Below are 18,235 nucleotides of genomic sequence, written 5' to 3'. Positions count from 1 at the left end.
TAATCTTGTTAAAAGTCTGAATTATGCTTATTTGTCTTTACAGTTGGAGGAATATCAAGATTAGAAAGACAAAGCGTAAGATTGACCTGTTCATGTCTTGAGCATAGGGGTCAGAGGATTAGGGATGAAAAGAGTAATCTTACAGGAGAATCTCTACTCTAGACAGCTTAACAGAGCTTCATATTTTCGTTTCCATTTCATCCAAATTCTGATCGCGAAGGACCAGAAGCATCTGTTATGTTTCTGTGCCTTACCAATGTTATCTTAAGTGACACAAAGAAAATGCTGAAACTTGGGGCACCTGGGTCGCTCAGTCGGTTAAGCGTCTGCTTTCAGCTCAAGTCATGATCGCAGGGTCCTGAGATTGAGCCCCATGTCAGGCTCTCTGCTCATTGGGGAGTCTGCTTCTTCCTCTCGCTCTGCCTGCTGCTCCCCCTACTTGTGCTCTCTCTTTCTCTGTCAAATAAATAAATAAAATCTTTAAAAAAAACAAAAGAAAGAAAATACTGAAACTTTGGTAAATTGCTCAGAAGGATTATTGCTCGCCTAAAAGTGCCTTATAAAGTGAGCCCATACTGGTAATGAGTGATCCTTACACAAGTTCTTTCTTAAAGCACAGCTAAGCTGCCCAAAAAGTAACATCTGCTCCAAGTCTATGGGCTCCATAGAGATCAAGGACAGAAAGGGGAAAAAAAATCACTTAATGGCTTTCTGAGGGGATTATAGGTTACTCAGAGTAAAGGCTAAATTTGGACTCACCAAGAAATTCCCTATGAAAATCTAAGTTCTGAGAAGTTCTGAACTCAACTGACTGATGTGAGAATTTTCCAAAGTATGGTCTGTTTAGGTTTTCACTGGTCCTCTGGGACATCTATGGAATTTCTTGGCCAAAACTTGGCAACTGCCTGTGTATGGCCCAGTTTCTTATTACCCAATGTGCAGACAGAAAGGGGATGGTATGCAGAAGTTGACTAGTATACATGGGTGGGGCCAGAGATTGTTACTCCATGCAAATACAAATGCAAATGCAGGCTCTGAACAAAAATCTTCTCTGAAGAGCCAGGCATGGCATCTCATAAGCTTAACAGCACTGGGGTGTAATTTGGGGAAGCAGTCATGTCAGGGGTACCATCATGTGGCAAATGAGATCCAGCCAGCCAGAGAGATGTCAGGCAATCAAAGAATAGTATTCTAAACAGGTCAAGCAGGCTTTTGTTCTCAGGGAAATCAGTCAGCAGATTCGTGGGAGTTCAGGGATAGGACGCTTCATATGAGTGAAATGGAAAACAAAATGCAGGCTCATTGAGCAGCTGGGTATTAGACACTAGATAGGAACTAAGACACCAAAGAAGCAAAAACTCTGGTTACAACAGGAGAAGCCAAAATCGAATCCTAGAAAGTATGGAGCTAGCATTGAGAGTCAAATAGTAGTAGAGAGAAACAAATTACAAATATTGGTAATCAGAGAAAGCCAGATATTCTGCAAGACTAGGCCTATTCTGGACCTCTGATATGCATGGTAGACTACCAGAAGGTCTTAGGGGTGGGGAAGTTAGTGCCAGCTATTTCAATTCATTCCCCAGAGAGACTGTTACTGGGGATTAGGATTATGTTTGCCCCTCTCTGAGATGCAATGTCGAGGATTCCTCAAAATCATCTTGAGAAGTACTATTAAGCCATCAGTATGACATTTTCTCTTCTAAAGACCACTAGATTTGCACATCTCCTTGCTTTAAGATCTAAGTTAGAATGTTTCGTTGCCTGTCTTCCAATGCCCTGATTTTAAATATTCTTTTTTTCTTGTCTTCTCTCAATAAGTTTGTGGGTATTAGATGTGGGTTTGTAGAAGTTACAAAAAAACACCTGAAGAACGTAAAATGCAGATTTCTGGGCCTGTGCTCAGAGTGCCCGATTCAGTGAACCTGGCATGGGCCCTGGAATATGTATTTTAACAAAAACTCCCGGTGATTATGATTCAGGCTGTCCATGGACCACACTTTGAGAAGCCCTACTTTAAATCACCTAAATGCCTTGGGAAATCTGACAGTTCATTGGCCATATCACCTCTCCGACTGCCTCCAGCTCTCCATGTAGCAGTAAAAATTATTCCTTATCACACCACATATCTTTATTCCGGGTTATGAAAACAGTCCTTATAATAATATCCTGGACCAAAACATGGAGAGTTTTAGAATACAGCTCCAAATTCAAGATAGATTGTGTTTTGGCTGTCTTTAATTTTGTTGTATCTACACTTTAAAGGGCGATTTATTTTTATTGAAATTTAGATCTATTCTGGGATATGAAAATGGCTCCAATTTATACCTGAAATCCAAGATTGTTTCCCTTTACTCTTCCCAGGGTGAATTATCTCTTTCCAATTTACTAGAGAAACATTCTTTAAACCACAAGCATACAGACAGCTGCAGACTCTTGGTAAAAATTAAAAAGGAGTATTTGGGATATTTACAGTGTCTCTTTTAGAATTGGAGGTTGGGCAACAAGCAATCATCACATATGGGAAAGATTTACATTGCCTGAGTGGGCTCAAGTTTGATGTAGCATAAATGGTATTTCCCCAGATTTTCCATGGCCGCAGTATATGCTCTTGTCTCTACAGAGAAATATGCTGGGTTAGGGAATAATGAATAAGCATTCTTCCAGGCACTGTAGTCAGAGCCTTTTCTTTTCAGCCAAGTTTAGTGTGACTGTTTCACATATGATTTTGCTCTTCATGAAGTGGATTGGAAAAAATGAAAATCTGGTCTAAAAATAAAGATATCAAGCATTTGACTACTAATCAGTAAACATTTGTTATTGCTAAGGTCTGTAAGAACTAAACAGCAGGATTCATGCTGCATATTAAGTCTAAATTCTGTTGCGTGTTTATCCTTTTCAACCCAACAAAGAAATAAGGACTCACAGAAATGAAGGAACTCCATGAAATAGTGTATCAAGCAAATTGCCTTAAAAAACAAAACGAGAATTAGAACTAAATGTCCATATTTTGGGGATCTGTGCAGTCTTCTTAAAATGTTTTTGATGATGGCCTTTTTTTCAGCTTTATAAATTATGCCTCTGTGACACACACATGTAGAGCATTAAGGCATATTTGAAGGTAAAGATAGAAGCAATAATGTAAAAGATTGCTCTTTGCCAAAAGTGGATAGGATTTGAGAGGTAACCCCAGAAAAGAAATTATATGTGTTAAAATACTGAGTCGTGTATTGTGTTTACCAAATAGTTTCAGCTAGCTACTTTCCTGTCACTTAATGGAGTTCTACTTCTCCCCGCTTTTGCAGTTAGTCATGGCCATGTAACTTACTTTGGCCAATGAAAAGTGAACAGAAGGGATGCATCTCATTTCCAGGTAGAAGTTATAGGTGCCACTGTCCAGATTATCATGTGCCCTACTGCTCTGGGATGGTGAAAGCACACAGTCAGGTTCTTGAATGAGCTGAGGCCCCTGCTGACCCACATTGGACAACAGCGTGAGTCAGAAAGAAATTGTGTTATGGAATTGCTTGTTAGTGCAGCAACATTTAGCCTATCCTGACTAGTACACATGTAGACATGGCAAATAACACCCCAAGTGTTTTGACAGAAAATGAAGATTTATTACCAAGGTGGAGGTTGTCAATAATATATGATTGTGCATTATATCATTTAAGGGAGCTCTAGAACCAACCTGATGGAAAGAACTGTGTCTGTTCAATTGTAGAGTCAGGTCTGAGTACTAAGAAACTAAAAATATATTTAAAAATTTTGTTCATGTCAATATATAGCAGCAATATACAACGAAACTGTCAATAATGATGACCCTCGAATATTAAAAATGGGAGTGAATGGGATATTCTACTTTTCTTTTTAATAATTCATACTTTTTTTATCAAGTGCACCTGAAGCAATTTTATATTTAAAAATACAAAATGGGAAAACTAAATACCACACCCCAGTAAAAATCTAAAGTTTTAACAATTTTTTAGATAAAGCATGGTGATCAGGATTAAGAGAATTCATAATATGCTGGTCGTGAAGAACCTCCTTCAAGGACTTGGAAGGAAAATGGAGTATCATACGTTCCCTATAGAAAAGCCAAGGCACTCATGGACTACTCATAGCCTAGACTGCTTTAAAGAAGCATTGCCCACTAATTGTAATTTTTAAAAAATCTAACATAGTCCAAGTATGTTAGAGTATGTTCCAATTCTTGATTCATTGCATTATCTCTTAAAATTCTCTTATTCCTTTCAGTTGTCCCCCAAAACTCGTCTTAATCCTCAAGAAAACTTTTTTCCCCTGAAATCCAGCCCACGGCCCCTCCTTTTCCTTTTCCTCCTTTTTAAATCCTCTCTTCCTACTTCACGCAGTTTCTCTTCTTGATTTTCTCAGTTTTCTCTACCTGGTACCCAGATTCTACAAACCCAAAGCCAAGAATGGAACAGTCTCTGAATGTTCTTTGGAGTGAAAAAAGCCAAGAGTCAAAGACAAAAATGAAAATATTACATTATATATTTTCCTCTTTTTTCTATGTTTGACACAGTTATGAGAGATGAGTTTTCAAGGAACTGCTCTTTGCTTATCTGTGGGAGTGTCCATTGGTTACATTTTCTATATAGACAGGCCTCTTTTTAAAAATAAATATTGTGGTTTTCCCCTTGAAAGAAGATAGAACCAATTAATGGATAAACCATATACTCTGGCCCAGCCCTTTATGGAGTACACAGCTTAATGGTATTTTGAGGAATATTATGACAATTTATGGATTATGTTCCAAAATGCTATTCACTTAGGAGACATTTCTGACATGTCTTCCATCCCAATATGATCCCTGTTTATCTTTATTTCCTAGGAAATATCTGATCTCAAAGAGCTACTATATTTCTTGTTTCAGAAATCCAAGATCATCACGTTGATTTATTAGAGTACATTTTGAAGTTCTGTCAGATTTCATTGTTATGCACCACTGAAATACATCAACAAATTGCGTCCATCAACTAATATTTGGACTTGTTTAACTCTGTCATTATTTAATTAGTCTAAGAGAATGTCACAGTAGGCCGAGAACTCATTGTTTTTATGTATTAAAGAAATTCTTGTTGAAATAGAAGAATATTTTTCCTGTCCCCGTAAATTAGAGACAGTAAGATAGAGAGTTGACAGATATAAAAGAAGCAAAGTTTGTTCCCAATAAATTTTTAAAGAATGAGATTTTGTGTTTCTAGGAGGTCATAAATGTTGCAGCATACACCATTCTCTGCCCTCTCCACTTGCATGAACATGAAGTAGTGCAGCATATATGCACTTTAATTTTGTCTAGATAATAAGTTTGATGCAATTATTTGAGTACAAACTATCTCTAAAATGTATAGTTCAAGAAACTGCAAGCAATCATGCTAATGGCTGGTTTACAATGAGTTTCTATGATAAAGAATCCTTCAGGAAACAGACTCGAGCATGTGTTATATCCCTAGATCTTAAGAGGATCTTAAGAGGATCTTCTTAGGGACGGACGTGTGGTTTGATTTGGGAACATGGTTTTAGTTATTTTATTTATTTATTATTATTATTTTAAAGAGGGAGAGAGAGCAGGGAAGGGGCAGAGGGGAAGGGAGGGAGAGAATCTTAAGTTCAATTGGGGCTCAATCTCACTGCCTTGAAATACGACCTGAGCCAAAATCAAGAGTTGGACGCTTAACTGACTGAGCCACTGAGGTGCCCCAGGAACATGGTTTTAAAATGCTAGGGCTTTGAGGATCCTGACCCTGAAGACATCGCCCAGATAAATGAAAATGGGGTTAGTAGAAGTTTGAAACCTTATTCCCCACAAAATAATCAAAGGATAAGGTAGGCCTTCCTCTTTTAATTCTGTTTATGGTAACTGGCAAACTCTTTTCCATCACATTCTATTTTTAAGCAAGTTTTGACTTTTAAAACTATGACCCTCAGTTTGTGTGTACTCTTTTGTATCTCATATAAAATATGTGATAGAATGAGATTAGGCTAGTTCCTGTCACAAAAATAGAATGCTCTTGCGGATACTTTGAAAAGAAGAAATGAACAGTCTCTAGGTGTATTTTCTTCTATATTAATCCACCATCCATGGTGCACTCGGTGTGGCCCAAGAAACACACATAGGAAGCAGTGTCTTCTTTGTAAGAATGTTTAAGTCATTGTAAGCATGTCTAATGTAGGGAAAGGAATAGCAACATGATAGGGGTATAAATAAGAAGATTTTAAAAGAAATTTATTGAGGCTTCACCTGAGCAGAAAATGTGATTTATTTAGCAGCATGAGGTAATGCGTAAGAAGAGGTACCATATCCCTCTTGCCATTTTCTTTAGGGAACAGCATTCCTCATGCTGAAGAGGAAAGGCATGTCTAACAGTTTAATGAAATGATCTAAATGTGTATCAGAGAGAGGGAATAAAACCATACATTCTGGAAACTTGAGGGAAAATCATTATTTTTTCCTTATTTTCAATAGAAATATCTATTTTCTATTACTATTTCTGTTGTTTTTAGAGTTGTTGGAGTCTACTGAAGATAGCCTTGTAAGTCCTTTATAATGCGATACACATCTGTCAGGAGGCTGTCTGAATTCCATTGAAATAATAAAGTGGTGGAATGAAAAAGAGATACGATATGCCACTAAAGATTATTTTGCTGATATTTTCAATATTTTTTTGGTAGCATTAGTTTGGAAGCCAGTAGCATAACCAATAAAGTGCAAAGGGAGAAAAAAAATAATACCCAAATATCATTGTAGTGTATAATGTAAAATGTTGGATTTTCAATGTCTTATTGAATATTTTTTACTTTAAACATAATCTTGACTATCATCAAAAATTTCGATTATCTGATCTTTTAAATGATTAACACTGAGTCTGTAACTGTGTTTGATCCCCTGTTTCATCTCATTAGTGGCATAGTGAAATGTTGTTCTCCAACCGATAACGTCTGCCCTCATGCATCTCTGGGGTTAGCCCCCTCAAAGAGCAACCTGAGGTCTAAGGACTAGGGGAAAGGAACATCACATCATGGACTTAGCCAAAGATCTTTTCATGGGTAGTACACAACATCTAGTTGCAAGGAACCCCACCGGGTAAAGAGAAAGGTTTCACCTCTCATTATCATATTTCTTCCATTCTGAATTAATTTTTCACCCTTCAACATTTTTGAAATTGGCATCTGTCTCTGAATTGAAGTATACATTGATATAGAAATTCATACAAAGAAGCAAGAAAACATGGTAATAACCTAATGAGCTTTTCTTCATCATCATCTTGGCTCGATTTTCTCTTCCCTTCCTCTTTCTCCCACTGAAAGGCAGCACGGCTTATTGAGAGAGACTATGGGTTGTGGATTCCAAGGAACTAGGGTGTGAACAGGAGTCATGATTGTGGATTATTCTGGTCCTCAATGTTTTTCTCCATAGTAAAGTAATAATGCCATTGTTAAAAGGCTGTTTTGGAGTCTAATGAAATAGCACATGTAAAGTTTCTTTTTTTTTTTTTATTAATAATGATTTTTTATTATATTATGTTAGTCACCATACAGTACATCCCCGGTTTTCGATGTAAGGCTCGATGATTCATTAGTTGTGTATAACACCCAGTGCACCATGCAATATGTGCCCTCCTTACTACCCATCACCGGTCTATCCCATTCCCCCACCCCCCTCCCCTCTGTAGCCCTCAGTTTGTTTCTCATAGTCCATAGTCTCTCATGTTTCATTCCCCCTTCTGATTACCCCCCCTTTCTTTATCCCTTTCTTCCCCTACTGATCATTCTAGTTCTTATGTTCCATAGATGAGAGAAATCATATGATAGTTGTCTTTCTCTGCTTGACTTATTTCACTAAGCATTATCTCCTCCAGTGCCGTCCATGTTGTAGCAAATGTTGAGAACTCATTCTTTCTGATTGCTGAGTAATATTCCATTGTATATATGGACCACAACTTCTTAATCCAGTCATCTGTTGCAGGGCATCTCGGCTCCTTCCACGATTTAGCTATTGTGGACATTGCTGCTATGAACATTGGGGTGCATATGGCCCTTCTCTTCACTACGTCTGTATCTTTGGGGTAAACACCCAGTAGTGCAATGGCTGGATCATAGGGTAGCTCAATTTTTAACTTTTTAAGGGACCTCCACACGGTTTTCCAGAGTGGCTGTACCAACTTGCATTCCCACCAACAATGTAGGAGGGATCCCCTTTCTCCACATCCTCTCCAACAATTGTTGTTTCTTGCCTTGTCTATTTTTGCCATTCTAACTGGCGTAAGGTGGTATCTCAGTGTGGTTTTGATTTGAATTTCCTTGATGGCTAATGATTTTGAACATTTTTTCATGTGTCTGTTAGCCATTTGTATGTCTTCATTGGAAAAGTGTCTGTTCATATCTTCTGCCCATTTTTTGATTTGTTTATTTGTTTCTCGTGTATTGAGTTTGAGAAGTTCTTTGTAGATCTTGGATACCAGTCCTTTATCTGTAGTGTCATTTGCAAATATATTCTCCCATTCCGTGGGCTGCCTCTTAGTTTTTCTGTTTCCTTGGCTGTGCAGAAACTTTTAATCTTGATGAAGTCCCATAAATTCATTTTATCTTTTGTTTCTCTTGCCTTTGGGGATGTGTCATGAAAAAGGTTGCTTTGGCTGATGTCGTAGAGGTTGCTGCCTATGTTCTCCTCTAGAATTTTGATGGATTCCTGTCTCACATCGAGGTCTTTCATCCATTTGGAGTTTATTTTTGTGTATGGTGTAAGATAGTGGTCAAGTTTCATTCTTTTGCATGTAGCTGTCCAATGTAAAGTTTCTAGTAGAAAAAATAAGTAGCTGGGTCTCTTTCACAGTGTTTTGGATGCCCAGCAGGCTCCAATTCTCCTGCTGGAACTTCTTATTTTATTTTTCCATCTCCCTCATATAACCCTCCTTTTGCTGTTGTTAGATTAAGTGGGCTTCAATGAAAACAAAACAAAACAGACAATGCAATAACAAATGCAGAAACAAAAAGATTCTTCTTCCATGTATAGTGATATGAGTGTAAGTTAACATATTATACTCAACTGAGTGGAAAACTGTTTCTAGTTCTTTAGTTTCTAACTAATAAAAGACATGTTTTAAGTACCCAAGATTTTAGTTTAAATATCAATTTAACCTTTCATTAAAAACATCAAAAGATTGAGATAAGAATACATGGACTCTTTCTACATATCTATAAAACTCAGAGATATTAATGGCATCACACAATTGAGTCATTTCTTAAAAATAGCATATCAGGGGTGCCTGGGTGGCACAGCGGATAAGCGTCTGCCTTCGGCTCAGGGCGTGATCCTGGCGTTATGGGATCGAGCCCCACATCAGGCTCCTCCGCTATGAGCCTGCTTCTTCCTCTCCCACTCCTCCTGCTTGTGTTCCCTCTCTCGCTGGCTGTCTCTATCTCTGTCGAATAAATAAATAAAATCTTAAAAAAAAATGGCATATCAGCCACAAAAGCCTCAAATCTGTGTCATATTCCAAACCCTTTTATACCCCAAACTACAGTGGCCAGACCTCTAATCCAAATAATTTAGTCTTTTGGACCTTCATACCTTTTTGAAAGAGATGACAGGTTGTTAACTCTTGGCCCTATAATGTCCTTGTCCCTTTTATAGCAGTCATAGAAACACAAGTTAGGACCCAAACCCTTAAAGTTTGGTGACTCCACCCACCCACTTTTCGTTGGCAGCAGATAACGTAGACTTGTGAACATAAGTTTGACACTGCTTGGTTGGGTTTTAGTTATTATTTCTTTAAGTTTTGAAATGTTTATTGATCTGACTTTAGTGGCAAATTCTAACTAGCATATTTCTGTTTGTTGTTATCTTAAATACTTGGTAATTGATAGATAGACAGCAATTATTAAATATTCATATCCAAATCACCTTGGTCTTTCCTATATTTTTGCAGTCAGATTGGAGACAAGTCTATTTATATGCTATTTTCTCATTCAGAGAGTATCTTTTAGGGACTGTCCAGATTTTGTTATTTTTTCTTTTCTTCTTCCTGTTCTTCTCCTTCTGCTTCTTCTCCTCCTCCTCCTTCTTCTTTATCTTTTTCTTCTTTTTGACAGGAAAGAGAAAGACAGGGGAGAAGCAGAGGGAGAGGGAGAGAGAGAATCTTCAGCAGGCCCATGCCTAGCGCAGAGCCCAACGTGGGGCTCCATCTCACAACCTTGAGATCTCGACCTGAGCTGAAATCAAGGGTCAGATCCTTAACTGACTGAGCCACCCAGGCACCCCTATTTTTGCATTTTTAATTTGACTACACAATTCATATCTATTCCACAAATAAGAGATCTGCTTTCAATTAATATAGCATGGTGGAAAAAAAATCAGCTAAGAACCAACTTCTGTGCACACATAAGATAATAAAAACACAAAACCAAAACTAAAAATAACTTACAGTATTTCTTTTCTTAAGGACACTCAGCTTACTGTATCTATATCTTATATTAAATCTGCTTTGACTATTCACATATGTTCAGTTTGGATAGTCTCTGGATCAATATAAGTGCACTAACTACTTAATGGTTACTTGGTTATGTTGATTCAGCACCAGAGAGCGATTAGTATCAATTCCCTGAGAGAAGGATTCTCCACTGCATGTGGTGAGGTATGTGGCATGGAACTGGTCCCTCACACTAACGCCCTGAATCCAAGTTGTGAAGTTTATTCATAGGGTTTTTAAAAATAATATAAAGCATATTCCAAAGTATTACTATAATATCATTCTTGTGTAGCTGAGAAAAAGTTCTCTAGAATTCGAGTCAATATTAACGAAGTTTGAATACTGTCTATTTAAAAAATATATATTTGTAGGGATTTCTAAGATCGTTTAGTCTTTATTAACCTAATTATTAATTTTATGGATCTTATTTGTATCAGAACTCTTCCAGTGCCAGTTATAAAAACCCAGCTATAGCCAACATCAGCAGAAAGTGGAATTTATTAGATCACAAAATGGACAAGTTGAAGGTTAGGTCAGCCCTCAGGAGTGGTGTATCAATCTGGGTCTAATCAGTAGAGAGAAACTGTATAGTAATTTAAATAGGGAAAATTTCATATGAAGAATTATTAATTATCACAGGGGATTAGAGTATCAAGTGATTGGCTAGTAAGAAGTAAAAAAGTCTCAAGAATGTAGGCAGAGCAGATATAAGAAGTAGCCATGACTCTTGAGTGTGAGATAGAGCTCCCAAGGAAAAGTCCACCCCCAGACAGAGATCCAGACCTTGTTAGAGGGGGCATGGCCTTGGCTCACTGGATGGCTAAGCCATCTGTAATGCTACATTGGTGGAACTTTCTGGAAGTTTTCCCCATGGAACTTGCCTCAAATGTGCCCTTTAGGATGTGAGAAAATTCATGGCTAGGTGACTCACTCACTGGAGGCACTCGGTTACGAAAGGGCCCAAGGAAGTCCAGAGGGAAGATGCTGGCCACTGAATTTGTGAGCCAGAACGCACTGCAGATGCTTGATGCTGAGGAAGCCACTGTACACTGGAGGACCTGGGTGCTAGAGAAGCTGCAGGTGCTGCTGGAACCTGCAGAGCCAACACACAGGACCAGGAAGCAAAAGCCCTTTTCTTCTGCATTGTTTCTCTGGTGCCCTCTACTGACAGCGTTTAACATGATGCTGGCTGGCATAGAAACATTTTTAAAGGGACCATATCCATTTTCACAGAGCAGGCAAAAAGGATTAATTAAGAGCAAATGTGGAAAGATCCAAAGACTCAAATGGTGTCTGCAAGATTTGCTTTTCCCTATTCATCACTATTGCTTTCTCTCTGTTGGCTTCATTCTAATCTAGCTGCCTCCATGTTGTGGTACAATTATTTCAGCAGCAAAAGAGTTTTTCTTCTCGGTGTTGTAACAAATATCCCATTATTGAGTTTGTTGACTTTGACTCCAATTAGCCTGATGTCTGCCGCATGCCATCCCAAAATCAGTGTGGCTGGGGGATGTGATGTTTTTAAACCTTATCGGGCATTATGCGTCCCTACCCTTAGCCTCATCAGAGTGCTTTTACGGGTCGAAGTTACATGGTGCTGGACAGACCCAAACAAGTTTGAATTAATAGGGGCACTATGGCTAGAAAGTAAAATGGCAGAATTTATCGCATGCCTTAAAAAATGTGTGTTATGTCCTTTTGAGCTTCTTTATTTTTTAAAAAATCATTTTTACAAGGGTGCAGAGTTTGAATGAAATTTAGACTATCTGAGTTTGATCGAATCCCTTGAGTTTACTACTAAAGAAAAAAAAACAATGTCAATGTTAAATTTTGAACTCAGGATTTCTGTTAAAACAGAATCAAAAAGGTAGAAAATATAACTTAAAAAAAAAGATGAGAGGCCATATTTACATAACTAAGCATTCTTTCAGCAGTAGCAGTATCTGTGTCCTGTCTGATACAACTCAGCAATGGAAAGGAGAGAACTACTGATATATGGTAAACAAATATTGCAATAGACCCTAAAGGCATTACATTAAGTGAAAAAAGCAATCTCAAAAGGTTACCCACAGCATGACTCCATTTTATGTAACACTCTTGGAATGACAAAATTATAGTGATGGAGAACTGAGCTATGATTGCCAGGAGCTGAGGTTGCAGAAAGGGTGTGACAATAAAGGGGTAGCGTTAAGGAGTTTCTTTGGAGTCATGGAACAGTCTGTATCTAGGTTAATAATGGTTCCACTAATCAATACCTGTGATAAAATTGCACAGAACTGTATACCCCACTTCCTACCAAAAAAATGAGTGCATGTAAAAACAGGCAAAATACCACTCACTCACTCAGGTCTACAGTTTCGTTCATAGTGTTGTACAAATCTTAGTTTTCTGATTTTGATCATTGTACTATGGTTTTCAAAGATGTTCTCTTTAGGGGAAGCTGGTTTTGCAACTTCTATGCAAGGGTAAAGTTATTTCAGAATAATAGTTAAGGGGCACCTGGGTGACTCAGTCAGTTAAGTGTCTGACCCTTGATTTCAGCTCAGATCGTGAGAGTGAGCCCTGCATCAGGCTCCGCACTTCGAGGTGAGTCTGCTTGAGATTCTCTTTCTCCCTCTCCCACTGCCCCTCCCCTCCTCCACATTCTCTCTCTCTCTCTCTCTCAAGTAAATAAATAAATCTTAAAAAAAATAATAGTTAAAAATAGTAGTAAATTGAAGCTGGATTTCTGTTACTGAATCAGGAAATTGAAAATAAGTTCCCTTTTAATTTTTGATTTCTTCACAGTGAAGAAAATTGATAATTGATAATTAGTTTACATATTTAAGAAATAAAAAGCAAACTGGTACTTAAACTGTTTATTCTAAAAACCAAAGATATTTTAATAATATCAGGCAAAGCCAAAACACAGCAAAACAACAAAAACAACTTCAAAAACTACATACAAATAAGGGAGAAAGGAAACTTGGAAGGAACCGTGTGGTACTGGGTTAGTACTGTAGTTGTGACGAATGATGGAGCTCCCACCTGCTCTTTGCTCCTGTGCAAGAGTAGCATTGCTCAGGTATGCCAGGAAGTCGGCCCCAAGTGGTAAAATAATAACATCTCAAACCATTATAGGACAACGATAGGGATCAGAAGAAAGAGGAGGAAGGGAAGGAGAAGGAAAAAAAAAACACCTCAGACAGAAACTGTTTTGAGTGATGCAACAACTATCAGAATATAAATTTATTTATTTCATGAGGCATCATCAAAAGGCTAGAACGATTATTGCAGCACAGCACCGAAACAGGCTCTCTTGAAACGATGCTTATATCCACGTGATCTTCTCAATTCCTTTCAATGTTAGGAATTACAAGAATTTTAGTGTTTGCCTTACAGATTATGCAAGAAAATGATCACGCAGATAGGTTATTTCTTAGACATTCACAAGATGAAAATTTCTGGTTCACCTTGTATTTCCAGTTGAAATTTTTCGGTAAGAGAAAAAGGCAATTCACATTAAGAAATTATTCAAATGAAGTATCCTTTTTTTCCTCATTAAATACATAAATAACACAAACTGCTATGGAACGTTCAGCTTGAAGATGACAACACAACAAGCACAGATGAACTGTGGGGGGTTAGGTCTCCGTCACTGATGACCAGTCATTTTAAACTGTCTACAGTTTTATAGGGTTTCAGTTTTTCTTTTCTTCCTTTTTTTGTTCAAGGACAGCAATTTTAAGATCCATAAAAATAACTAATTGGGTGATAAATCGGCTAAACCTATATTCTACTCTCGAGTCTTATATTCCTTATTCCTTATATTCCTATTATAATGCCTTCCTGATTAGTAAGAATCCTTTGGTGACTGTATTTTGAATTTGGGGTAATTTTGTATTAAGTAAAAGCCTGACTAAAGTTATCAAGTCTAGCTGTAATTCATTAAATATTATCTAAGATTTTCCATATAACTAAAATATGGTATAAGTCTTCTCTTCCATAGGGCAGATGAGTTGCTCTTCTTTGGGGATTTTGTTTCCAAGTAAAAATTGAAATATATTTATAGTGTCTTCCTTGGAACATGTGAAAGGATTATTGTGTTGTATGAGATCTTCTAAATAAAATAAGAGTAACCAAAGAGTATCTCTGGGACTATTATATTTCTCTGTACTGTAAAAAAATTTTTTACAACTATATAACTGTTTCCTGTAGACCAAACCATGTACTTGCATACACAGCAGCTAGAAATGAGTCATCTGGGGCACTGGGGTGGCTCAGTTCAGGATCTGCCTTCTGCTCAGGTCATTGATCCAGGGTGCTGGGATGGAGCCCCACGTGGGGCCCCTTGCTCAGCAGGGGAACCTGCTCCTCCCTCTGTCTCTGCCCCTCCCCCCGCTCATGCTCATAATCAGTAGCATTGGCTTCTTGGTTTCCAAGGGTTTCCACCAGTTGCTGCATATACCTAACTGAATTACTTAACCTCTCAGAACTACATAATGCCTTTTTGTTGCAAAGACCAACTGATTTAGCATTTATATGTATTGCCTATGTAGGATCTCAAAGAAGATAGTTCCCTCCAAGTCCACTGCCCTACCCAGGGCAGGGATTATATAAAATGACTTTGAAAGTTGTGTGCCATGCCTCTTTGCATATTTTTATTAGAGTGAGAGACTCTTAATGGTTTTGAAACATTCTCATTTATAATAAATATAAGCACTCCAGTTGCAATCCCAGCAAGAAACTATTTTTATAAGTAGATGAATTCTTTAAATAGGATTTTATGGAATAGGACTATATATATGCTATTAGATTTAGGAAAATCTTTAAAGTTTTGTAGAGTTTATTATGATGAGCTTTATAATAACAAAGCTTGATATGGAATCAAGTGGAGGTCCGGTTGTTTGGCCCCAACAACTTTGGTGAATAATTTAGTGTTGCTTTGCTGCAGCTCTTCCCCATCTTTATGGCAGGTCTTACACAATGTTTTTTACTTCCATCAATAGTTACAATAAATATATATTGAAATATAATAATCTATTCAAAATTTAGGCATAAAATTCTGTGTAAAATGAGATTTTCATGACATTATGATTTAACTGAAAGGAGATTATTTGTTCTCTCTCTAAGAGAGCTAAGTAATACTACCCAGAGTGCCTAAGTGAATTTGGCTTATTTAAAACACACATGCACACACACACACAGACACACAGACACACAGACACATTTGGAGTAGGCAGCTCAGAAATACAAATCAAATTACTAGGCTAGAGAAAGATGTTTTCACGATTATATATCCTATCACAAATCAATGGATTTCTGAGGAACCTCAATTAATTAATTTTTTAAGGAGATGTGACATCTGTGCAGGGCTTTACAGTTTTCAAGTCATTTTATTTTATTTTGTTCTAATGAAAGCTGTCTATTCTAACCCTTTTTAGGTTTTTCTCTTGTAAGCATTAACAATAGACGGTAGTCTGAAATTGCCATAGGGCAGACAATATTCAAAAGTCCCCATCCACAAATTGGAATTCAAATATCCATAGAGCTTTGGAGGTGCAACAAGGTCCCTGCCATAGCTGTGGTGGTTCTTTTGTATTAACGTCTTCTCACCATGTCTTTTTCCTTTCATCTTTGGCTATACTAGGCTGCCATCTTAGTTGCCGATATATGCTGACAAAACAAGAAGCAGGGTATGAGATAAAAGTTTATTTGGGTTGCAGGTTTATAGCAAGCATACATGCAAGCTGATTAGGGAGTCTGTGGTGAGACTAATAGGGAGAGTCTCATAAAAATATATCATCATGATACTTTTGCATTTGAAACTGTGTGCGGGAATGCTTTCATTCCTTGAAAAATGGATGACTTTGACCAAGGATCTTACTGTTGTTCTTCCCCTTCCCACCAGAATCCCTTCTTCCCCTTGCCTCTCCTTTAAAATCAGGAAAGGGAAAGGTGCTATTTAGGTCCTGCGAGAGTTGAGTGTGGGTGACAAGGAATAGTCCTGCAGAGCAGTCAGGATGATTATCCAGCCGCTTTGACAAATTTGCCAACATCTGTTCCAGAGTCATTTTTGCTGCACAAATCTGCCATTAACACACAGTAAGGGCTTTAATTAACTGAGCATCCCAAGGAGTGAAACTCTGATAAAATGGCACCATCTGGAATAGAAAGATGTAAAGTTCTCTCTGCTGTGTTGAGAAGGGATTATATTAAAATTTGTCTTGATCACAAATGATTCCCCTGCTGTGTTGGGTTAGTAGCAAAGACTTTATGATTCAGAATACTTTCCTCAGGTGTGCCGCAACATTCAAATGTAAATTTCCTGAGCTTCAGATTTTTCTTTTGGCCTTGCGTTAATGCTCCATTAGCACTCATTAATTTTGCTTGCTCCACAGAGTCAGGTGATCAACTTTGGGCTTCAAGAAGAGGTCAGCCAGAACCTAGCAGTGTCCAAACGCTTGAGGGATGTTCTTAACAAACCTGTTCGGACATTTAATATAAAGTCAGAATAATCTCCCTAGAGAAATGCACTTGTGTACACAATCAGGGAATTTTGGGTATGATTTCAGGGAGGGCTTCATAGACTCTCTGAAGGCTGTTCATGCCATATGCATATAGCTTCCAGATTAAATATCTCTTCCTCAGACACCCTCTTACTGTCTCTTACACAGGCAGCATCGCGTGCATTCATTCCAGCAGCTTGCCTCATTTAACTGCTTTGTTTGCCCAGACTTTAAGATTCCTCAGCAAACATGAATTTGGGATTTAGAATTTAAACTTGTTCCAACTTGGTTTAGTCTAATGGTTCCCAAGTGAATATATTTCATTAATGACCGGAAGGAGTGATACATTAGATGGGTTCCAAGTCATCAGTCTGGGCTTCCACCGATCTAAGGTGAGGAGTAGAGGGTGGAGGTCGAAGTAAATTCTCAGAGAACGTGTGTCCAGGGGACTCTCACCTGCTTCTTAGCAAGGAAACAGTGTTTTCTGCCAACAAAGTTAAAGTTCACTGCAGTTAGTTAGTAGAGCAGGGTCATTATTGAAACCATTTCGTATTTGGCAACAGTGTTTGACAATCATGAATTATGTGGTCTAAAATTATACATTCTACTTCTAACTACATTTGAGAGAAGGCTTTAGGGAAAAGTCCTAACATGCTGGAAGCAAATGACATACTCAACTGTGTAACAGTTGTTCTCTGTGGAAGTGACTTTTTTTTTTTCCTAATTGGGACTAGGTTAGGAATCCAAGAGAAGGTTGCTAGGTAGTCCCTTAATACAAATGGGAGTTACAAAATAAAGATTTTTTACCAGGTCTCTCATTTAACTATTATTTTCATAAATTTATTTGGATAATCTCTAGCTCTAATTTTTCATCTATAAAATGGAACACCGTGTAAGAGAAAGCTAGTAACTATCTCTAAATAGGTAGCTTTTGCTACTTATGGCTTTTTCCCAATCCTAATCATCTTTGCAGGGGCGCCTGGGTGGCTTTGTCTGTTAAGCGTCTGCCTTCAGCTCAGGTCATGATCCCAGAATCCTGGAATCGAGCCTCACATGGGGCCCCCTGCTCAGCAAGGAGCCAGCTTCTCCCTCTGCCTGCTGCTCCCCCTACTTATTCTCTCTCTCTCTCTCTCTCTGTCAAATAAATAAATAAAATCTTTTTAAAAAATCATCTTTAGATCAATCTGGATAAAGACTTCCATTTTTCAAATGGTAGAGAAAACCATATGTGACACACTTTTAAACCTAAAAGAAAGA

At 37.9% G+C, this 18,235-nt stretch overlaps 1 protein-coding gene across 4 annotated transcripts in view; it reads left to right on the top strand.

Annotated features, from left to right (window-relative positions):
* The window catches only part of ARHGAP24 (Rho GTPase activating protein 24), a 484,542-nt gene that overhangs the window by 291,292 nt on the left and 175,015 nt on the right, over window positions 1–18,235 (top strand). Inside the window, exon 4 of one of the 4 annotated variants that reach the window (XM_087864013.1) lies at window positions 13,032–13,076. The exons of the other annotated variants lie outside the window; for them this stretch is intronic. Within the exon in view, the coding sequence (XP_087720139.1) occupies window positions 13,032–13,076 (45 nt within the window). The remainder of the gene's footprint in view (window positions 1–13,031; window positions 13,077–18,235) is intronic. 4 annotated transcript variants of the gene reach the window in all.

Source organism: Ursus americanus, chromosome 8 (genome assembly GCF_024610735.1).
Source record: "Ursus americanus isolate L20-20 chromosome 8, mUrsAme1.1.p, whole genome shotgun sequence".
Taxonomy (NCBI): Eukaryota; Metazoa; Chordata; class Mammalia; order Carnivora; family Ursidae; genus Ursus; species Ursus americanus.
This window is presented reverse-complemented; position numbering and strand designations above follow the sequence as displayed.